Below are 23,470 nucleotides of genomic sequence, written 5' to 3'. Positions count from 1 at the left end.
GAGGTGGGAAAGCAGAGGAAAGGGCACAGGGATAAAATTTCACATATTTACAACTTTTATATAAGTATAAATTTGGCCCCGGCTGGGTGTATGTGTGTAGGGGGATGTGACTGAAGGGGAACTGTCCATACAAAAGAAAGGAGGATGGAATCTGGGAAGAGTCTCAATACCAAACGCAAGAAGAGATGAGGAGGCAAGGCTAGGTAGGGGACAGCAGTCGGGGAAGAGAGGGTGCCTGGGGGGCTTCTCCCCTCCCATGGCCTACCCACCCCAAATCCCATCCATCCTACCTCCCCTATCCCGCCAGAGAGCTATGTACAGAGAAACACCGAAAAATTGTGGAGCTGGCGGGAGGGAGGAGGGAGATTGGGTGGGGGGGGAGGATGAGAGGGAAACCCAGCCCTGTCCTACCTCCCCCCAGGGACAGAGTCATGGAAGGGGGCCCCCCAACACCCCTCCTCCAACACAGGTCCCCCCACCCTGGGGGAGAGAGACATGGCTTTTCCTAGAGTAAGTTCCCCCCTCCCCCTGGGAGTAGAGACCAAGAAGAGAGAGGGGAGGGGCAGGGGGACTATATGTGAAGGTATGGCAGATAAACTAATCTGTCCTCCCTCACCTATACATCCTCCTAAACCCCAACCCTCACCCTAACCTCAATTCCACCCCACCCAACACACTGGGGGAGGGGGGGGCATGAGCCCCCTCACCCCGCTCTGGGACCAGCCGAGAGCAGATCAGGTGTGGGAAGAAGGGAGACAACTCCCATTCCCCCCTTGCCGCCCCCTCCCTGCCCGGTGGCCCCCTCCACCCCTTCTGGTTCTGGGTGGGAAGGGAGTAAATTTAAGAGTGGTGGGAGGAGAAGGAGTTTGTGCGTGCTGAGCCCCCCCAGACGCTCCTGAGAAATCAAGGGGTAACAGGGCCCCCTCACCTGGGGTCCCCTCCCCATAACAAGGGGGGCAGGGGAGGCCAAAAGGGGCGGTGGAGGGGAGTTAGATTGTCAGCTCTGGTTACTGCTAAAAAATCACCCTGAAGTTGAAAGTTTGGAGGTGCCACACCCCCAGGTTGGGGGTGAGGTCTGTCCCCCAGTGCTCAGGGGAACGATGAGGCAGAGGATGGGGATAGCACCCCGGAGTGAAGGGGTCTATGTAGGGAAGGCAGTGTCCTAGGGGCAAGGGTCCCTGGGGGTCACAGAGGGGGCAGCACCCCAACAGATAGGAAATGGGGGCAGCTGAGGTCCCACTCTCCCTCCTAGGAATGGTGCAGTGGCGGTAGGGGATCTGTGCCCCCAAAGAGGCATCCAGGGAGGCACTCCCACTGTCCCTCGACGACGTCCAGTCCTGGTGGTTGGTGCCGTTCCAGGGTGGAATGCTCAGGAAAGGAGGAGGACAGGGTTGGTGATGCTGGGTGGGCTAGTGGTCTGCGGTGTTTCGGAACTCGCCGTTCTCGGTGATCTGTAGCCGGGGCGGGGGGGGCGGAGCTGGGGGGGCCAGGCCGTTCCAAGGTGGGGCCAGCGTCACACGCGGGTTTGTTGGACCCAAGGGGGGAAGCTGCCTCTCCTGCAAGATACCAAAGAGGAGAGCGCGGACTTATTGAGACGCTTCGCGGGGGCCTGGGTGCTAGCCCCCTAGCGGTGGCCTCCCCCTAGCCCACTCTATAGGCCACATCCCACCTCCTCCCCCCAGGACTAGCCCCCCCAAATATGTTTGTTTCTCACCTGCAGTAGAAGTTTATGTCCTCTAGGATCAGGGAGAAGATAATCTTACCCCCCATCTCCTAACCGGAGCCTTCAACCCAGGGAGTCACACGAGGAAACCAACTCAAAAGGAACACGTTCCTACCTCTCCCCCAACCTAACCCTTCCATCTTTATGAGTGTACTCCCAGCCCAGCCCACCCCCCTCCTCTCGGGACCCCCTCCCAGCCCACCCCCAACCTGAGGTAGGAACTTTGTGTTGAGGGAACAAGGGGAGGCAGTACAGCAAAACCTCATTAATCCAAACCCCCATGGATTTGGAATTTTTTCATAATTTGAACAAAAACTGGGCTTGAGTTTCCTTTTAACTATGAAGAAAGAGTGTGCTAAGCAAATTAATGGTGGAAATATGTCCGTAGGAGGGGATATTTAACCTATACCAGAAAACAGAGTTTTCAATCCTATCTATTCATTAACGCATGCTCCCTGAGGGCCTTGAGTGGAGAAAAAACCTTGTTCATCGAGTTCTACTTACTGTATGTATTTTGAAGACATGCATTTCATTAAATAGACACTGTCATTCAGTTTTGTCACTTATTCAGAGTGGCCATCTTCTCAAATATAACATTCCAAATTAGAGAGGTTTAACTGTACTGGGGGGAAAGGAAGGGGATTCAGGGAAGTGATTTGGAAAGGGAAAAATATTGTGGGAGGGGTTGCCTCTCTCACGCTTAGGCAAAATGACTAGAAGCTTCTGCAGAGACACAGCATGCCCCAATCTCTGCATCCCTAGGAAGCAGAAACTGGCTCATTCCTTTCCACCCCCATCTTCCTTTTAATTCCTCTCCTTGGGCTTCCAAGTAGAGAGTGAGAGGTGCCAGACCCTTCTCACTCCCACCTCTGGTCTTATTCTCATCTCCTACTAATCCTGGACCAATTCTTGGTTCCTGCCCTCAGCCCTAGCTTCTATTCTGCTGAGAGAAAAAGAAAGCCATCTGTACTTCTGGTCTCTCACTTGGCTTTTTAAACATACAGAGTCAAAATTACTTTTTAAATTAATAGCTGAGTCACAGAGGGACTGATCCTCAGAAATGGTTTAAAACAAATGTCCAAATTATTTCCTGGGCCACGGGGCATTTGGGCCTTGCAAAGAAGCGATGTGTGACCATATCTTCAAAGGATACAAAAACACTCCAAGTAAAGCCTTTCAGATCTGTTGTCCCTTCCATTCTAGGATCAAAGAGCTCACTTCTCAGACTGTGAGCAAAACCCCAGCCTTGAGCAAAGCTTTTGCAAGTCAGTGAGAGGAAATTACGTGTGGCAGGGTATCCTGAACATGGCAGGAGGGCAGGGGAAGGAAGGAAACCTCAGATTCCCTTCTCTCTGCTGTCTGCTGGCGACAGCACAAAGGCATGCCCCTACACCCCCGTGGACCCAAATTTAGAAAGTAGATAAATTAGGGTGCCATTATTCATTTTACAAAAGAATTCACTGCAGGAGTCCTTTAAATGGTGAGGTCCCCTGGTGCCTTTTAGCATTTGTTTACAGATCACTAACTACTCTGACAGAAAGGCTAGGCAGGCAGAGTTAAAATTACAGTATGAGGAGCCACACTGCTCACTGCAGATCAATCCCACAGAAAATAAAACATCTTGGAAATGATGTCAGTCACTGACAGGTTCCCTTTTACTAGCTTTTTAGGTAGGATTATGTCCAGCAAGGCCACTGGGTGGCGGGGAAAGGGGGAGTGAGTATCATTAGCAATCTGGGGCTGTAAGCCTTGACAAGAATAGAGAGGTTATTTAACATGCTGTTCCTGGCATCTCTGTTTGGGAATCAACATGGCTACTGAGCCTATGATCTTATCTAGGAAGATGACATCTCACCCCACTGCCAACTCCCATGCCACACAGGCAGTCCTTATGGGCAAGCCTACCTCCTAACATCTGTCCAAGGTTCCGTCTGTTCAAAATTCCTTTCTTGCCCCTTCTTGTTCCACCCATCAGGTTCTCCTTGTTCTATCATCAGAACATCTGAACAGCATTATTTCCAGGCCCTCCAAAGTCTTTCTGAGTTATCTATCCACTCCTAGTTCCCACCCAGCAGGGCTAATATGTGCCCCAATACCTCAGAGTTGTAGGGGAAAAGAAAGAGACGTAGGTGAGGGCTGGAAGGAAGGGTTAGAGAACCAAGGTTAGGGAAGGAAGAGGAAACCCCAACCTACCTGCTGCAGTCGGCACAGCCCCTATAGCCAGGGTTTCCCAACCCATCATCACCTCCACCCTTTTAGCAACCCCCACCTCAAACATCCCAACCCCCAAGGACACTCTGGTGAAATGGGGGGTGACAGACATACACTGGAGAGGTAGAGGAAGAGGAGAGTTTAGAGTTAGGAGAAGGCTAGGAGGGGTGGGTTTTGTAGGATGGGGTGTGTTTGGGGGTGTGGTCTGTGGCTGTGCTGGGCTTGTCTAGAGTAAAATGCTTCTGTGCATTGATGAGGTATCACTGAACAGTTTGGGAGACAGCAGGAAGTGCTCTCTTTGGGTGGTGCCTTGGGAGATGGGTCTGTGCAGCGATGTCAAGAGAGTAGGGTGTGGAGGTTCTCTGGGTGTGGAGGGCAGTGGTGAGAGGGGAGAGACTCTGGAGGGTCGGAGGGGAGTAGGCTTCACGACCAACCTGCAGTGGTCCGGAGTCACCTCCCCCTGTGTCCTCCGCCCGTGGTCAAAGCGGAACCAGGAGAATTACCTGATGAGGAGCTGCAGTGGGGAGAGAGTGGGGTCATGGGGTCAGGAACCTTGGTGGTTATGGTTGGGGCAGCCTGGTGGTCAGAGCAGAGGAAGGAAGAGCATGGGTGGGAAAGTGAGCAAAATTTTGGGAAAGCAAGGGGTAAGGGTACAAGGGAGGCCCTGAAAGCTGGCTGGTGAGGAGAGACAGGGTAGCAGGAGCTAGAAAGCTAGTCAGGTATGAGGTTCAGAAGGATAGGAAAGCCATACTTAAACAATGAGGGAGTAGGTAGCCTTGGGACCAAGATCTAAAAAGTCAGGAGGTGGAAGCTATACACGAGCTACCAAGAGCCAGGAAAGTTGGGGAGCCAAGAGAACAGAGTTGAAGGGGACCCCAAGTCCCCAGGGAACCCTCCAGAGCCTGGGGGAACTAAAGCTCATACTGCCCTATGCTCTAGTCTAGCAAACTGGCCCAAGAAGAGCTCAAAGGAAGCTACACTCCTTGTCCTAAACAGGAGAAGGCAAAGAGGCAGCTGGGGTCAAGGTACTGCATGGTGGTATGGGGACTGCAAGAGTCTCGTAGAAGGTACTGAGACGCAAAAGACAGGGTGGGAAGGCAGAGAGGGTGTGGCTGACGCTGCCAGGAGTGACAAAGGCAGACGATGGGATGAAGATGGGGTCACTAGGGGGCTGCTGTGAGCAGCCAGCAGACTAATGCAGGACAATGGGAAAGACAGATGGCAATGGGGCTGGGGTGGTCAGTGCAGTGAGTGCACGCAGGACAGTGGGATGGATGGGGATGGGACACGGAGAAGATAAATGACATTGTAATTTCCACCTGAGCGTCGAGCAGCCTCTTCTTGGGTTCAGGCAGTGGCTCAGCCATGGTGGGGTGGTCCCGGCGCAGCTCCTCCTCCACCAGCATCAGCCTGAAGGGACGGGCTTCAGTGGGGTTAGTGGCGGACACGGGCTTGGAGCCTGCTCATGGTACTCCTGATCCTGGGGAACCCCTGCAGCTCCCTGGAAAAACCTTCGGTATCCTTCCCCTCCCTTAGAATCCCTCCACTGTCATGACCCAAGACCCACTGCTACTCAGGATCATGCTCTCCACCACCTTGTCCAGGGGCCTTCATGTCTCAAAGACCCCTACCACTCCCAGTCCCCTGTCCTTTGGACAGCAGTGTCCCTCCCACAGACCCTCTGTGGCTGATGACCTGGATTCTATGTCCTGTTACAACTCATTGAGCCTAGGCCATCTCCAGTGACAGCCCCTGAGACACTCCTAGCCCAACAGGGGTCTCTACCATCATCATTCCCAGCACTTCCCTGTCTTCGATGAAGATTCTCAAAGTGATGTATGGAATTCACAGAGAGTTATAGACTCTTGTAAAAGGATCAATTAGAACAGTGGTTTTCAAAAGAGGTTTCAAGTCAAGAAACTTGTTTCTTCTAATCAGATCTCACTCAAAAGTATATTCAGAATGGATCAAAATGGAGCTGGCTGTGACTGAAGTGGGGCCCAGTGTCACCCTACCTCAGCTCTCAGGATGACTGACCCCCCTGCTGAGATACCTCCTTTGGAGCCCACAGCTTGGCAAAGTAGTTGAAAACTAGTGTACAGGGTCATTCATTTTCTATTGGGACATCCTTCTGCCTTGGATGGGGACAGTCAGGGACTACTCCGGCTAAGGATCTCTGCATAGTTGGGGTGAATGTCACAGCCTGGGTTGAGAAGAACCAGTAGAAATCCCAGCCTAGGCTGAGTACAGACACACAGTTATTGTTGGACAGTAAAGACTTTCCAAGGACTTCAAAGTAAATCCATCTGAAGAGAGATCAGGGTTTAGGTAAGAGAGCATTTCATGCACTGAGGGGTTCCTTCTCATCTGGTGACAGGGTGAGTGGATCACATCCCAGGGAGTAGGGTGATATAGTCCTGCTGGTCTCCTGAGTTTGGGGATAGAGGTAGCAGGGGGTGCTCTCTTCAGCTTCAGGCTTTCCCTTGTCACCCCTTCCCAGGCCGCCCCTCACCTGCCAATGATGCTCTTGATCTGCGAGTCCTTTTCCACCTGCTGCTGCCTCAGCCTCTTCTCACTCTGCTCTAGTCTGGCCTGATACTGCATCAGGATTTTGCTGGTCTGTTCTTCCTGGGACAGCAGCCTCCGCTCATACTCTTCTAGCTTCCGGTTGGACATATGCAGCCGCTCCTTCAGTGAGTGGATCTCCTCCTCGTACTCCTTCACCTGCCCGCCGGGCACATGACCCCGCACTGTGAGGGGTGCTGCACCCTGATCCCACCACCCAGTCTCCATTGTGCCTGCCAAGTACAGTCCCTGCTTGGTGAAAGACATCCCAGACACCTCCTTCTATCCTTTCCATGCCTGTTCATCATATTTACACACATTCACTTTTGAGAAAGTCCTTCTCATGGAGCTGAAGCTCCTTCAAAATGGGGCAAGGTCACAGACTCTCACACCCCAAGAGGTATATACATGTCCTGACATGTACACCCAGGCATGAGGACCCTCACAGAAAATTTAGACAGACTTGCAGGCACACCTGAGTAACTGCACCCAGAAACCAATGACATCACTCCTCAGTCCCAACCTAGGCCCAGTGCTCATGGGGGAGACACAGGAAGACATTGCCTGGGAGGGGCCTGGCCTATCTGCTCTCCTACATGTGACTCTCTCCTTGGCTTTGTCCCTGCAAGGGGTCTGGGCATCAAGTGAGTTCCAGGCTAAGAATCTAGGAATGCCATCTGTTAGTAATGACCCTGGAATTCCAGGGTTGGAAGCACTCAGAATAGTAATTTTATCAGCTCTTTGGCTCTAGAAACTAGATTGCACTGTCCAGTAGCTACTAGACATGTATGGTGATTTAAAAGTTAAATCTAAAAATTCACTTCCTCAATTGTACTAGCCACACGTGGCTAAAAAAACAAATAAGCTCATAGGGACTCACAGCTACCCCCATTGGGCTTCTGAGGCTGTAAATCTTTATGGAAGTAGACAGCCCCACTTTCCTTCTGTGGAGTGGCTGGTGGGTTTGAACTGCCTACCTTTTGGTTAGCAGCCAAATGCCTTATCCACTACGCCACACCAGAGCTGCTATATTGGACAGTGCAGACTACAGAACATTCCTATCATTCCATAAATTACTGTTTTATTGGACAGTGTTAGTCTTGATCCTTTCTCAAAGATTCCTCATCTAAACAGAAAAAAAAAATGATTTCTGAGACCGTTTTCTCAGTTCTCCAAAGAGGATACACATGTAACTCAAAACGTTCTAGACGCAAAGGAGAACTGTTTAACTCAGTGCCAATGATGGTTACCTCAAGGAATCAGGGCTTAATTTTTTTTTTTTATGGCGCTTGATGGGGAAGGGCTGCTAAACCAAGTCCTTCCTTGTAAAATCAGTCCCAACATATTACTCTGCTCAAACACCACTTCACCCAACAAACCTCTCTTCACTCCCCCATGTTGGGGTCATACTTTATGTACAGCCACTCTCTTCCCCAGGATCGTTGGAGCAATGGCTTCCCCTACTAACTTGCCTGCTGTCATCTGTGTGGAAAGACAGTCTTTCCACACCTGGACCATCCCACACCATTTTCCAACATGCAATCACTACACATGACCCTCTGTTACCTACACCCATGGGACAGTGACTGGGAAAGCCACACATTATAGGGCAAATGCAACTCCATCTCCCTGCCCGATTTATTAGCTCAAGCTGCTAGTAACTTTCCTTTCCTGAGCAGTCACAAGAACACAGGTCTTTATGTTTTCCCTGGGGAAAAACATGGAAGTAAGCCTCATATAGAACATGTTTTTCCCAAGGTAGTCTACAATGTGTATAACCTACAAAATGGAGTTGAAATTGGCTTCACTGACTATATATCTATCTGGTTTCCCTCTCAGTCTGAAGGCTTCTCAAGAGAGTGGACCAGGGTATTGTCTTTTCTTTCCACTGTAAGTACTTGACCCTTGATATTTCCCTTGGAAGTGACTAGAGGCCTCTCCTGTGGATAAAGGGAAGGTCAGGGGGCTTGGAGTTGGTAGGGCCCAGCGTACCCTGTCCAGCCGGCTCTCATCCATCGATTTAGAGTACTCCTTGAGCTTGTACTCTTCCCGCTCGATGTGGGCACTCTCAATGTCAGCTGACAGGTGAGGCATATTGGAGACCCAGGCCACTGTCCGCTCGGAGGCTGGCATCGTGGGGTTCAGCGTGGATGGTGTCTGAGAATGCTGGGATATGGCAAGGGTGGGGGCAAATAGAGAAGAGAGGTAGGAAAAGGCAGGGTGCATTTAGAGAGAATAAGCACACCCAAGGGAGATGATGGTCCCAATTCTGTTACCCTGCGCTAGCAATCATCACCTTCCGAATACTCTTATCAGTTACTTATCATCTCTCCCCTCTGGAACATGAGCTCCAAAAGAGCAAGAATTTTCATCTTTGTTCATTGCCTTATCTACAGTGCCTAGAACAGCATGTGGTACATAGTAGGTCCTCTATGTACACATTTGTTTAATGAATAAATGGAGGTGAGAAAATTTTAACTTTAGACCACAGCTTTTATTCCACCCTCATCCCCAGCCCCATTTCCTTCTCCCCCCACCCCTGCTCTTTACCCATCAGACCTTCCACCCTTACCTACCTGCTTAGTGATGGAGGGCTTGAGCCCCCCACCCCCTCCTCCGCCACCGCTGCCCCCGCTGCCCCCAATGCTGCCCTCCTTGCTGAGGCTCTGTTGCCGTGGACGGGCGGGGCCGTAACTTGGCTCCGGTGACTGCAATAGATTCCCGCTGGATGGCCGGGGTTTCTGGGCAGCGCTGACTGTCAACTGCTGAGACTTGCCCCTCTGCAATGGAGGTGGCTGGCTCCCACCACCCCCACCGCTGCCCCCACCGCCACTCCCAGCTCCAGGCCCTGAGGGGGCTGGCCTCTGGGGACCGATGGTGATCTGGGGAGGGGACAGCATGTGCTGCAGGTTGTCCTGAAGTGAAAGCTGCCGACGGGTGAAGTCAGTTCCAGAGGGTCCAAACTCATCACTGTAGCTGTGGCTGTGAAGGATGGAGGCAGCAGGGGGCTTAGGGACCCCTGAGGAGAGGTCCTCACTCTTGCTATAGCCATGGAATGGGGCAAAGGTGTCCCCAGGGGGCTCTCCCCCTCGGTGGTGGTGATGATGGTGATGGTGGTGATGGGAAGAGGGTGGGCCGTGGCCACCACCCCCTCCATGGCCCCCAGGAGGGCCTGGCCCATCAGCAGCCATGTGGAAGAGAGGGTTCTGGAAGGAGAGGGGGATGCGCAGTTGCTGGGCAGGGACACCGTCCGTGGTGACACCCATCTGGCTGAGGCGCATGCCAGCTGCTGTGATAGATGAGCCACTCCCCTGGGAGAGGCGTCCGGCGGGCGCAGGCCGCAGCCCCAAGGCCGCTGTCAGTGAGGCCTGGCTCGAGTGCAGCAGGTCCCCGACAGCTGCCAAGTTGGAAACACTACTGCTGTTGAGGCGGCCACCAGGCCCATCACCCTGCAAGTCCAGCATGGACACGCTCTTGTTGACACTTAGCATCTTCTGCTCCGGCTCTGTGATGTCCGAGCTGCTTGTGCAGTATGCTGGCGAGGAACGGGCCAGGGGTGGGCGGCTCACGTAGAACAGGTCTTTACCCCCACCAGGTGGTGGTGGGGGTGGCTTTTCCTTGGTTGGGGAGGGGAGGCGAGCCATGTCCATAGAGCTGTCAGAAGGGAAAGGGCACATAGCAGAAGGTAAGGCCAGGGTTACAGCAAGTGAGCCTGCTGTGGTCTGGTCCAGGCTTTGGGATGAAAAGTAGGGACCCACAGGGGAGGGCTGAGAGCTGGCAGTGACAGCTCTGGAGATAGGGCAGGCAGGGAGGATGGGAAAGGGATACTTGGGAAGAAGGAAAGGACAAGGCCCCTCCAGGAAGGGAGTGAGGCCTAGAGGAGGTGAAATGGGGCCAGCAAGAAAAGGGATGAGGGGCAGGGTCTGGGCAGGTATGGAGGAGATGAGGGTGCATCAAGGAGAAGAGAGGAGGAGGGCGAAGGCCAGTGGAGTGGGAGAGGGAGCAGACAGGAGAGGAGGGTGGGGGAGGGGAGAGCCCCTCACCTGTTGAGGCCTCGAGCCATGAAGGACTGAAGGTCGATGGAGCTGGAGAGAGATGGAAAGAGGGGCGAGCACAGACAGAGAGCAGGAGAGAGATGAGCAGGAGAGGGGTGGACAAATGGAGGAGAGGTGGAAATGGTAGAAAGGGTATGGTGTCATGGAGAGAGAGACACAGGCAGAGGAACAAGCAGGGTGATCATCAAAATAATGAACAGCAGGTAAGGCATGGACGACGATCCATCAGAATGGCTACTTGGCTCTGGAGAGGCTCCTAGAGGCCTACTAGGCTCCCGGTTGTTACTTCTCTAAGTGCTAGATGATGGGGAGATCTTTTGGGTTGAGGGGGTAATGGTGGAGGAGGTGCTCATTTACCAACTAGTACCAGAGGTACTTGACTATTTCAACCACATGGCTGAACCAACATGTGCTACCGGCCTGGGTGGGCAGAGGGACAAAGCCAATCAGAGCTTGCAGTGGGGACCCTCGCAGTTGAAAGCTTGAAGGGCCTTAGCACCAGTCCTGGGGCTCTGCATTCCTTACTCTTTCTGGCTTTGAAGGGCTCTCCACCAACCACTGACTTTATTTGTCTCCTTCGCATTTTTCTGACAACCTGTTTCTTTTAAGCTCAGAATGACACACGTGGGGCCTAAAGAGGTGTGGAACAGGCATGTAGGATTCCCAAGCATAGGTGTGGGGGTCCCAGGTACTCACCTGTTGAGGTCCCGCATCATGTAGCCCTGCATCTCGGCTGACGGACCCCGCAGCACCATAGGCTGAGGCCGGGGCCGCTCACTCTGGCGGCTCGGCTGCCTTTGGATGTTGGGGTTCCTCAGAGCTGTGCTGATGTCATTGAGGAGCCGAGGCAGTGGGCCCAACTTCAGGAGGGCTTCCTGGAAGGGAGAGGGTATTATCTGGAGGCTGAGTGCCCAGTTCTCAGATGGCCGCAGAGGGTGCAAGTGGGGAGTGCCTGAACTGGAGGGTGGTGATGACACTTCCAGTAACAGGCAGTGGAGAAAAGTCTGTGGGGCAGTTTCTTGGGTCATAGGGGCCACTGAGGATGGGGCAGAGGGGCATTTGCTGACCTTGCTGAGCTGCGGTAGCACCTCCCAGAGCAAGGCATGCAGTGTGGAGAGCTCTCGGCCCAAGTCAATGTAACCCTCAAAGCTACTGCTGTTGGTCAGTGTATCCAGGTTGGAGATCTCATACAGGAACTGTTGCATGGAACCCCACTCCAGCTCCAGAAACTCATTCATGAATCCCAGAAAGTCCTCCTTTGAGGTAAACCTGGCCAAAGGATCCAGAAGGTAGAGATCACACATAGAGAGAAGGCCTCACACCCACCTCTCTTCTCAAGGTCCTTGAGAACTCAGGAGACCCTTCTGCCCACCCCCAGCCTCACCCTACTCCCTGCCTGAGGCCTTCCTCACTTGGAAAAGTTGGCCAGATTCTGGATGACCTTGGCGATGAGGGTGAGAGTGCGTGAGGTCTGCTCGTCTGGGTATTCCTGCATGAGCCCAAAAAGACTGGGCGACATAATGGCTGGGCAGAGGAAGCGCAGGAAGAGTGAGGCGCTGATCAGCCTGTCAGCGATGTCCTCCCGGCCCCGCTCTGCGCAGCGCAGTCTCCAAGACGCAAACACCTCTTTCAACTCCCTCGGGAACACGCTGAGGGGAAGGGATGGGGAGACAGAGAGAGAGAGAAAGAAAGAGAGACCGGGACTGAGCCCCAGAGACCCTCAGCTTCCAGGGAACATGCTGAGGGGGGTGGTAGGAGGTGAAGGTGTGGAAACAGAGGTGAGAGAGACAGGGAGGAAAGGACTGCAAGAGGAAGACAGGAGGCTGGAAGAAGAGGGCAATGGCAGAAGGAACAGACAGAATAAGGAGAGAGAAATGGAGGGGGAAGAGAAAGTGAGGGAGAGAGACACGTGGGAGAGAGATGGAGGGGTGTGTGAGAGAGACAAGGAAAGGAGGAGAAGAAAAACAGACATCAGGGAGAGACAGAAATGGGAGAGAGATGGAGGGTCACTTGAGGTACAGGGAGCTCGGACCCCCCAACTCTTCTGGATTCCAGGAAAATGGGGATGAAGGTAACCCAGGCATGATCCCTAGTCCCTGGAATGGCTTAGAGCTCACTCCCCCGCCTCCCCGTTCCACTTCAATGTCCCACTGACACCTTAAACTTGACTCGCGTAAAATGGAGCTCACCATCGCCCCCACGCCTCCAACTAGCTCCTCCTCCTCCTCCTCCTCCTGACTTCCCTGGTCTTGTCAATGAGGCTACCAGTCTCCCAACTACCAACCTCATGGCCTCTTGAGTCATACGTCCTCTCCTCCCCACAGACATGCCCCCTCCTTTCCAGTTGACAACTCCTGTTGATCCATTTCTCAGAAGTCCTTCACAGCTTCCCCTTTCTATGTGTTTCTACCCTACACTGATTTAGGATTTGATCTCCATGTCTGATCTATTAGCAATAGCCCCAACTATCCTGGACTTCATGCTCCCTACTCCAGGCATTCCCTGCTTTCACTACTTATGGATTAATCTTCTCATTCATACTACTTCCTGGTATCAGCTCCTTTAACGGCATCTCATGACCAACTGATGAAGCTCAAACTCCTCAACCTGGTATCTGAAGCTTTCCAGATTCTAACTCTAATCCACTTGTCTAGACATCTCTCCCACCATTCTCCATGTACTCCATTAAAGCTGTTCTAATTACTGGCCCTCAAAAGCCCTTGGGCCTCCTCACCTTCACACCTGTGCCTGTACCACAGCCTTCTGAAATGTCTTCCTTGACCACCATGTCCACATTTTAGAACCTGACCCAGTTCTCAAAGCCCAGTCTAGGGATCCATTCCTCCACAAACCCTTCCTTGCTTGTATCAATCAAAGCACTGCCTCCTGACTTCCTGTTGAATGAAAAAACTCTCACTCAGCACTTAACACATACTGCAACTGTTTTGTGGCTATTTGTGTACCTACTTTATCTCTCTGTATTCTGGTGGAGGCTCTCTGAGAGCAAGGACCAGGCTTCATTCATCCCTATCTACTCTATGGCACCCAGCACACTCCTTCATCCCTAACTGGTGCTCAGTCTTCTTTGAGGATGGACAAATGGATGAACAGATGAACACACGACTCAGCACCCCCTAACCCCCCCAGCCCAGCATTCCCAGTCTCACCAATGGGAGTTGACCACCTTGCACAGGGCCAACTCACAGCACATTCGTAGGTTGGCCTGGTGTTCTGCCAAACTGGATGCTGTGCACTTGATGGGGTCCACCTCACAGTTCTCCTCAGACTCATACAGAGCACGGATGAACTCCCCTGGGGGTGGGGTACAACAAGGGGATGATGCTTTCTAAGGGCAAGGGCAGGAGGTTGCCTGCTGCGTAGGAATTGTGGACTTCCGTAGTAGGAAGCTGGAGTCCTGGGGCTCTGGGCTGGGAAGCATCAAGCTGGGGAGGGGTGAATTTGGGCCCTAGGGTAACCAGGTTTGGGGTTGGGGCAGGTGTCTGGTGGGTTCGGGAATAAAAAAAGTAAAAGTGGGGTCATACCAATGGCATCCTTGAGGTATTTCTGACCAATTAGTCTCATGTACTCTTCTATGGCTTTAGTGGCGAGTGTGTTCTCGCGGAATATGAGGTGCTCCCGCTCCATGAATCGGTCCACCTCAGACATGGCCATGTCTGAAAGGAAATCCTATGGCCCAAGAGGATTCAAGGGTCAGTCTCTATACAGCCCAGGTTCATTTAGACAGAGTGTGCTGTCTTCACTACCCCTCAAGCAAGTGTGCACTCCCACATCATCCTTCCCTGAGAGCACAGCACTCACCTTGGCCTTGCCTGTGCTCTGTAGAATGTGAACCAGGGCACTGGCAACCTCCTCCTTGCCCTTGACATTCAGAGCAGGCTCCAAAACTGCACACAGCATCCGATAGTGATTGGTGACATATTCCGCAAACTCCTTATACAGCTCCATGGGCAGGATGCTCATTGTCTGGTAACGTGCTTTCAGCCGCACAGCTGGGCAACCTCCTTTGCCCTTGCCCCCTGAGCCTCCCCCTGAGCCCCCTCCCCCTCCTGAGCCCCCCATGCCCCCAGAGCCCCCACTGCCTGTTGGCAGGGTTACGGGGTACCACTGCTCTGTGAAGTGGCGCCCAGCCAGGGTGGCCACAGGCACAGTCACAAGGCCGACATAGCCTGCCTTGTCCTTCTTGCGCTTTTTGTCCGAGTCACGGTACAGATGCAGCCGCAGGGCACGGACAGCCGGCAGGTTGTTAAACTCAAAATGCTCGCCCCAGAAGACAGTGTCCCCTGAGGCTGAGCGGGGCTTGGAGGTGGTGCGCGCATACAGCATGTCATCCAAGCAGAGCTCACAGTAGTACCGCTTCTTGGGGGGTAGCTCCCGGGCCTCTATGATCCAGAGCTTTAGCACGTTGTCTACCCGGCGGCTGTTGTCCTGGCGTTGGGGAGGTGGTCACAGCAGATAAGGGAAACGGACAGAGAGACGGAGATACCAAAAGCAGAGAGACAGTGAGAAAATGGGACAGAATATACAAGCAGTAATCATAACGCTAAGAAGGATAGCTCATACACTAGACAACAGAATCAGTATTAGGGAGGATTTTAAAAGCTAGAAGAAGAAACCAATCAGAAATTAATTGCAAAAAAACCTTAATTGCACAAATAAAGGATTGGTGAGGCTTGGCAGTTGGTGTGAAGAGGCCCAAGGAATACAATTGGTCCCAGACTCATGGTGAGACTCAGGTGATGCATTGGTAAAGGAACATAATGTTTGGACGCTGCATGGGTTACATCGTATCTAGCATCTTGGGTTTAGTTCTTTAAGAAGGACACTCAGAAACAAGAGCTCTCCCAGAGAAGAGTGACCAGGACATTGAGCTCACTGGAAACCATAATACAGAGAATAGCTGGCAGGACAGGAAGTATGTCTCCTGGGAAGCAAAAAGTCTTGGGAAAGACACAGATGTGTAGAATTTCTGAGCCAAAAGAGACCTTGGAGATCATCTAGTTCAACCTCATTCCCACCAATTTTACAGAAAGGAAATCAAGGCCCAAAGAGTTGGCGAACTGAGTTTTATGTATCCTGTAGAAACTGCACTCAGGAGCTTGGCGGCCACCTGCCGGGGTGCTAGTGAGGCATTCCTGCCCAGAGGAAAGCTGGACCACAGGCCTTCCAGAATCCCATCAACTCTGTGATTTCTATGGTAGGGAAACAGATCATGAGGTAGGGGAGCAGTGGGGAAAGGAAGTGAAAAGAAATAGGGACTTAAAGAAAAAGAAGGGATACCCCCTGCTGATCCAAGTCTCCTCCACCTCTGCCTATCTCCTATCCCAGTCTTCCCTCCTTCAGCTCACTTTCCTTTCTAGGCCCCTGGCTTCTTCTGTCCCCTTCACTCCTCAATACCTTGTTGGGTTTTACTGCTCGTTGCAGGTTCTCGATCCATTTGTCCCTTTCGGCTGCAGATCGACAGGCAAAACATTTCGTTCCTGATGATGTTGTTACCTAAAGAGGGGTGCAGAATTGAGAAATGATGCTCCAGAGGGGAACTGACTCCTGCAGACTGAAGGCTCCACCACCATCGTTTCCTTCCCGCCTGTCCTCCTTCCTTTGCCCCAGAGCTTTTGGTTTTTTCGACATTCCCACCTGTGTTACTTTTTTCCAGGTTTCTCCGTACCTAGCCTACCAGATCCAGTACCTCAAAACAGAACTCCTGGCCCAGGATGGAGCTGTGCACTGGCTTGATAATGGAATCCTCATCCAAGTTGAGCTCCAAGGCCTCAGCTGCACTGCTAGGACTCAGCAAGGACTCATGGGAGTGTGACTCCTTAAAACTCTGCATCAGCCGGGCCCTGGCAGACAGAAGGTTCAGAAAAAATGGTCAGGGCCTCCCACCCCTCTTACACACACACGGACCCTGCATCATCTGGCTCTAGGATGGAGATGTAGGAAAAGGGTCTGCTGATACCCCCTTTCACACAAACACAGAGAGAAACGTAGCTTATTTCTATCGAAGGACATGAGGGATGTGTGAGAACCCAAAACCTTTTAAGAGCTCTCCCCACTACGTACCCTTAGGTACCTTACCTGAGGGGTTGTGAAGACTAGGGAGGCCTAGAAATATCTTAACCCAGAAATGATCCATGGCAGAAAAGAAGAGAATAAGGTGTGCTTAGGAGACTTCTAAGGAGTCTGGTAGCATAATGCCTAAGGCACTTGACTGCTTACCAGAAGGCTGGCAGTTCAAACCCACCAGGCACTCCTCAGAAGGAAGGTTGGGGCAATCTACTTCCATAGAGATACTGCCTCGGCAACCCAAGAAGGGATTGCTATGAGTCGGGTCCAACTCGACAGCACATAACAACAATAACCAAGGAGACTTCTAGGTGGGACTTCTGGTGACTACCAGAGCCTCAATGTTGTTGTTATTATTGTTATATGCCTAATAACATTTAATGACTGAAAGAATAAATGAATGAGTGGATGCAATAAGAAAAAAAGCTTAAGTGGAATCAGGAAAGAGTGAGGGAAAATTGTAAGAAATTGGAGAAAGCTGTGGCCAGAAAAAGAGTGTGAAGATAGGAGACTGAAGAGGATGGGGACTTGGGAAGAAAAGGAGATAGAGCAAGAGGCAGAAAAGAGGAAGACAAAGATATGCACAGAAAGGCTAGGATGGGAGATCAAGAAGGACAGCTAGAAAGACTGATATGGAAAAGAGATAGCAGAACAAAAGATGAAAAACAGAAAACCACCACAGGAGGATGGGGCCCAGAATAAGGAACATCATAGTTGCAGTATGGAGACGGTAGGGGATTAAGAGTAGAGAGCAGTAGGAAAGCGGGAGGGGGAGCTCGGGTGTGGGAGCCTCCATGAAGCTATTTATAGTAGCCTCGTCATCGAGGCTCCGGCTGCCGTCAGCGCCACGCTCCCCCAGCCCCCCTCGCCCCCGCGGCCAGGAATACCATGCCCTCACCTTCCACTGGCCCTAAATCCAGCTCTGGCGACATGGGAGGGGGGCAAGGGAAGGTGTGACTCACCTGATCCCAACCTTTCTACCTGCCCAATCCCGGGGGCGGCCAGACATAGGGGAAAGGGAAGATAGGGTTCTCTCTAGGGAGTGACTGGGTGAGAGGGAAACCTAGAGAGGGACCCCAAGAAGCAGATAACAAAGGCAAATATCAGGGATCTCCTTCAGCCCCAGCTTCAGGGACAGTGCCTTCTGGATTTCTCAGAAGGCTTCTTCCTAATGCCCGTCACTGGATTAACCCCATAGCCTCCCCCTCACATTCAGTCAACATGTGTATCTGCCCCAGGCCTCCTTCCCTGCCCTGTCACCCTCTATACTGTCTCTTTTATAGCCTCAGCCCTCATCCATGAATATCTGCCACACTCAACCCCACCCCAACCTGCTGCCTCCTAGTCTTCTACCTAAATCATACTGCTCCTTCCCTCACCAGCCCACTGCTCTCTTCCCCAGATTCCTTAAGTGTTCCTCCCAGGTTTCATCACTCCTTCTTTGTCCTTTACACCTCCTCTAATCCTCGACTGGAGCCCATCCTTCTGTCAGCCCGAGAGTCCCTCCTTGGCTTCACCTTCATTCCCTTTCCTGACTCTCTGCTTGTCTTCTTCTTATACCCTACCCCTCTCCTACTGCTTATAGATCCTTATTCAGCTCCTCTTCTACTCTGTGCTGTCCTCGGCCTCATAATATCTCTCAACTACCCTGAGTCCTTCAGCCTTTGTATTCAGATAACTCTATTCCTTCCCGTTTCACTTCAGAGCACCCATATTATATCCATCCCATCCCACATGCTCCAGCCCCAGTACCGGTCATGGTCAGCACTTCGGAAGCGAGGCAGGATCTGGCGAAAGCTGCTGGTCCGGTCAAGTTTGGGCTGTGACTTCGTGCGTTTGATGGAGCTTTTTAGCCGCCGGCTCAGGAAGCCTTGCTGGGGGGGAGATGGGGATGGGATGGGTAGGGGCCAGGTCAGTTCTACCTACTCATTCTTCAGCTGGTATAGAGTCCCTGGAGGAAGGTGGGATGGAGGAAAAGAAGGGAAACCTCCAGAGGCGAGGAAAGGGGTTTAGGAGTCCTGCTACCAATTTGTCTTCCTTTGCTCCCACGGGTGTGAGCACACACACAAACACACCCGCACCAGCTTGGAGAAGGTGGGAGGGCTGGTCCAAGAAACGGGGGCAGAGCCAAGAAGGGGGAAACTGAAGAGGTGGGGACACACACACACACACACACACACATCCTTTCTTTGTCTCTCTCTCTCTCCTGCCCCCTTTCTCAGAATCCTGGGGCTCCAGCTGGGGCTGAAGGGGAGGGGACCCAGCTGAGCACATCTGGCAGGTGCCTTCATTTACTCACTCACCGAGGGCCGGAAGGGTGCAGCGGGGGCGGCCTCCATGCTGTACTGCTTCCCCCCTGGGACGCTCTTCCTCCTCGAGCGACCCAAGTGGTATTCTGGAGGGGAAGAAAGGGCCAGAGAGGAAAATGGAGAAGGGGCTGGGAGAGTTTCCACCTCTGGCCCCAGTGCATCCCCCACCACCCTCTTGCCCCTCAGCTCTGGCCTCACCTACCCCCTGGAAAACAGCAGGAAGAGCAGCGGCGGCGAAGAGGCTGGTGGCAGCGGGAAGGAGGGGGCAAGGAACCTGAGCCGGAGCCCCCAGAGGGGGATGGAGTGGGAGGTCTTAGGCCCATGACTGGGGCTGGTAGTCAGCAGGGGGGCATGGCTGAGAGGGTCAGTAAAACCCCAGTAATAAAGGACACTCAAGAACCAGGGAGGCTAGGTCCCTGGTGCCCACCCACCCAAGAAGGGGCTAGCAGAGGGGAAAGACAGGTCAAAGGTCATTGCCCATAGGCAGGCTTTCCTCTTCCTCCAGCTGGGGACATCTTCAACTTGTCCCCACTTCCTGGAACCCCTTTCTGTTGGGAGTGCCAGGGCTGCCTCATGACCCCCTCCCTAGAATGGAGGGGGAGGTCCTAAAAGGGACCTGGGAGGGGTGGCTGTCAGAAAATCCAAGGAAAGGACAAATGGGGGGGGATGGGAAAAGGGGCAGTTCCACGTGCACTGCAGTGGCAGGCACTCCAAAGGACAAGAGAGAAGAGGGGAAAAAAAAAAAAAAAAAAAAGAATGAAAGGGAGTGGGAAGGCTGGGCAGTGGGGCTCTGGGGACTCCTAAGTGAGGGTAGGGAGAGGAGGAGGAGGGAAGGTGAATGCGGATGAAGCTCAGACTGGCAAGAGTCTGGAGCAGTGGCGGCTAGGAGGGAAGCTGATGCTCTGCTGCCAGGGGATTTAGAGAGGCTGAGGGGCTCCAGGAGAATGAAAGTGGGGGGATGCCAAGCTCCGGCTCCAGCTCCAGAATGGCTGCCCAGGCCTGGGCTCCCCCCTCAGCCCCACAGTCACCACTGCAGCCAATGGGGGGGCAGGTACTGCATCAGGGGCGGGGCTACCATCTCCACGGCAACAAGAAGCTACAGGCTGGGGGGGGGGTTGGACCGGAAGAGCTGTCTGTTAACCCTCTAGGTTCCGGAACAAGGGAGAGCCACAGTTTCATTTTCACTGCCTGCTTATAGAATTGCAAATTGCCCTAGACTCAGTCCCTAATTTCCCTTTACCTATAGAACCCAAGTGTTAAGAGGTTTGCACACAAAAAACTGAATCCCATGACAAAGAAACCTTTGTCAGTTCTTCAGGAACACATGTATGGAGCACAGGCACATACATTGAGCTGTAGGGGTGGCACGTGTATATGAGAAAGACAATACAAAAAATAAATAGGGAGTGAAAGATAAATAAGCATCTATGTACTCATGGGTCCCTTGGTGTAAATGGTTAAGGTGCTCTGCTGCTAAACAAAACGTTTGTGGTTCAAGTCCACCCAGAGGTGCCTTAGAAGAAAGGCTACTTCCAAAAATTCAGCCCTTGAAAACCCTATGGAGCACAGTTCTACTCTGACACACATGGGGTCTCCATGAGTTGGAATTAACTCAGTGGCAACTGGTTTAATTGGTATGTGCTTATGAGCTATACAGACAACTGTGAACACAGTGAGGGGAAGGGGGTGCAGATTCACACACCCTACAGGATACATGCTTAGACATATGTGAACATTGCAACAGGGACCCAGACACTCACATGAGAACTGTTGGTGTGGATATGTGGCTAAAGTCCCTGGGGGCACTCATGTGGGCAGCACACTACAGAAATGGACATTTAACCCTGACACACATGTATAGCTACAACACTAGGAGAGTATCAGCTTAACTCCTTCAGTACATGCTTGAGTACACTGTGAGCCTGATACATCAAGGTAACCCCACATCCCAAAAGCAGAAACATCCTCCATTCACACAAAAAGTACAACCACATCCACCCTGTCTCAAGACAACCCTATTTGCTCCCCTAGCCCTTTCCAGACTCCCAAGACAGGCATGAGTGACTGCTACCCAAGAAAAGAACAAGAAGCAAATATGTTAATTATCCTTCTGTTACACTCTAAACAACGCATCTAAGTGTTTAAGATATCTCTTTCCTATCACATTTTTTCTGTATTTCTCATGTATGGCTGCCTCAGTCTCATTGCAGGGAAACTATCTCAGCCATTATTTTTACATGCATGCTTCTCTAATCAAGTCTGACTTTAAGTCCATTAAAATTTGCTTTGAAACTAAGAAATTAACAGAAGGAGAACAAATTTGCTAATTGGTTTGCATAGTTCTTGGAAATAATATAATCTTACATACACATTACCAAGAACTAAGATCCAAGAACTCACACATAAGTCACAGGTACATGGAGGCCACACACACATAAGCTTACAAAGACTCTCATTGCCGCAAGGAAAAGAATAGCAGACACACCGAGTAAAAGGGGGCAGAGTGACAGAAACACAGGACATCCTGTTATTAGTGCTGCATGCAGTGACATGTACAAAGAACACACTGCACACCCAGTGACATGTACACACAACAGAGCAAACCTGATGAGCATGCACTGTGTTCCTGGGTCTCCATGTCCCATCCCTGCACGATGTATACATGCATGCACACACATAACAGCCACCTACACAGACCCGTAACACAGGCATTATGCATACACCCACACATGTACACACCCTGTGTACACACACAATTGCACTCACACATACACACAGCAAGGGCTTGGACTCCCGCCTCTCTAATCTCTCTAATCTTGCCATCACCCATAGAATCTCCCCCTGCCTCCTAATCCTTCAAATCCCTAACCTTCCCTCTGGCCTTTCTTTCTCTCCACACCCAGCTGGCAGCTCCTCAAGGGGAACAAGGGGAGGAAGGTTGAGAGAGAAGAATGAGGAACAGGGTTGGACAGAGAGCATGGATTGGGACACAAAGCTCTGTGCTGGGGATACAAAAACCAAACCAAACTCACTGCTGTGAGTCAGATCCAACTCACAGCGACCCCTCCTTGGGCTTCGGAGAAGGTATCACTATGGAAGTAGATTCCCCAACCTTCATTCTGAGTGGCTGGTCAGTTTGAACCGCCAGCCTTCTGGTTAGCACTCAAATGCCTTAGGCACTACGCCACCCACTGGAGCTCCTGTGCTGGGGATAGAAACCTCTAATGATGTCCCTGCTGTAAACCAGCCTCTATGCCTGAGTGGTCTCCTCTGATCCCTAGTCAAGCCTGATCTCACCAGGCCTACATGAATCCCATGCTTTCTCCAATCTTTCCCCAGTTTTTCCTTCAGAAAGAAAAGGCCTCTCCAAATCCCTTCTACCATTTCCATCCAGTTCCCCATCTTAGATTCTCTTAACTCCTCTTCTATTTTCTAAATCTAGCTCCAGCTCTCTCCCACATTCCCATTCTCCGGCTATTCAGTTTCCCTGGCTCTCTCTCTTCTTTCTTCTCCACCTCTCTCATTCCTCTTTTCCTCTTCCTTCCGCCCCACTTTTCCTCTTAACCCGACTCCTGCCCTTTTTGGCTTTTCTGCACGTACTCCCTGACCAAGAGGAAGTTCACACGTGCCTAGCCCTCAAATGTTTCACACAAGGTAGGATTCCAAAGAACACACTCAAACACTCTTCTCCCCACAATCACCACTCACGCACCACCCACATTCAGACACGCCCTGGACACCCATGCTGAGATTGACACAGATACCCAGGCCAAACAGGAACATGCATGCAAAGACATACACCTGCCAGCAGGGACACAGAAAATACTGCTCATGCGGCCACACATCCCCACACACAGGAAACTGACAGGAGGTGAGCCCTAGCCAAAGACATGCATGCTCAAGGGTCAGGAGTGACATGGACCAGCATGGCCATGGACTGCCCCACAAGCCAGTGGCCCGCCCAGCAGCCCCCTAGACAAGAACCAGGCAGAGGCAGAACAAGTCAGAACACGGTTGGCTGCACATGTGTGCACGAGAAACTGAGACTCCCGTGTGCACATGGCACGGACACGCAGGGGACACGGGTATGGGCACAAACACACACGCGATGCATGGGTTACCCCTTCCACAGAGAAGCTCCAAGACCCTTCCCACCGGCCACCCCCGCGTACTCGCGATCCTGGTCCCCACGAGAACAGTCCCCAACCCCCCGACCTCCACAACCCCCCTTCGGTTACCATAACTCCCCCCACTCGGAAGATGCAGCGAGAACATGCGGAGGGAGCAGCTGCCGCCGCCGCCGCGGCCTCCCCACCCCCCGCTCCCACGCACACGCGCGCCCCCGCCCCACGCGCGCGCGCGGAGCCCCCCCCCACGCGCTCTCCGTCCGCCCGGCCCCGCCCTTACCTCGCACCGCCCCCGGGGGGACCAGGGGGGCGGGGGTGTCCCCAGTGGGGGAGGGGCCCCTCCCCAGTGCAGGGGTAGGGGGCGGGGTGCGGAGGGAGAGGGCGGCGCGGCCCGGC

The 23,470-nt window shown here is 52.5% G+C and overlaps 1 protein-coding gene across 1 annotated transcript in view; it reads right to left on the bottom strand.

Moving 5' to 3' along the window:
* Positions 1-1,409: 1,409 nt before the first annotated feature.
* Positions 1,410-23,470, bottom strand: part of SYNGAP1 (synaptic Ras GTPase activating protein 1) — a 30,092-nt gene continuing 8,031 nt past the window's right edge. The window contains exons 4-19 of the mRNA XM_007939338.2: positions 18,942-19,033; positions 18,391-18,512; positions 16,262-16,415; positions 15,970-16,068; positions 14,374-15,000; positions 14,097-14,241; positions 13,722-13,866; positions 11,967-12,203; positions 11,622-11,823; positions 11,251-11,429; positions 10,543-10,584; positions 9,076-10,153; positions 8,492-8,665; positions 6,447-6,658; positions 5,254-5,344; positions 1,410-1,556 (exon numbers count right to left, since the gene is read on the bottom strand). Coding sequence (XP_007937529.1) covers positions 1,410-1,556; positions 5,254-5,344; positions 6,447-6,658; positions 8,492-8,665; positions 9,076-10,153; positions 10,543-10,584; positions 11,251-11,429; positions 11,622-11,823; positions 11,967-12,203; positions 13,722-13,866; positions 14,097-14,241; positions 14,374-15,000; positions 15,970-16,068; positions 16,262-16,415; positions 18,391-18,512; positions 18,942-19,033 — 3,746 coding nt within the window. The remainder of the gene's footprint in view (positions 1,557-5,253; positions 5,345-6,446; positions 6,659-8,491; positions 8,666-9,075; positions 10,154-10,542; positions 10,585-11,250; positions 11,430-11,621; positions 11,824-11,966; positions 12,204-13,721; positions 13,867-14,096; positions 14,242-14,373; positions 15,001-15,969; positions 16,069-16,261; positions 16,416-18,390; positions 18,513-18,941; positions 19,034-23,470) is intronic.

This window comes from Orycteropus afer, unplaced genomic scaffold (genome assembly GCF_000298275.1).
Source record: "Orycteropus afer afer isolate SDZICR_OR568_19922 unplaced genomic scaffold, OryAfe1.0 scaffold00059, whole genome shotgun sequence".
NCBI lineage: Eukaryota > Metazoa > Chordata > Mammalia > Tubulidentata > Orycteropodidae > Orycteropus > Orycteropus afer.
This window is presented reverse-complemented; position numbering and strand designations above follow the sequence as displayed.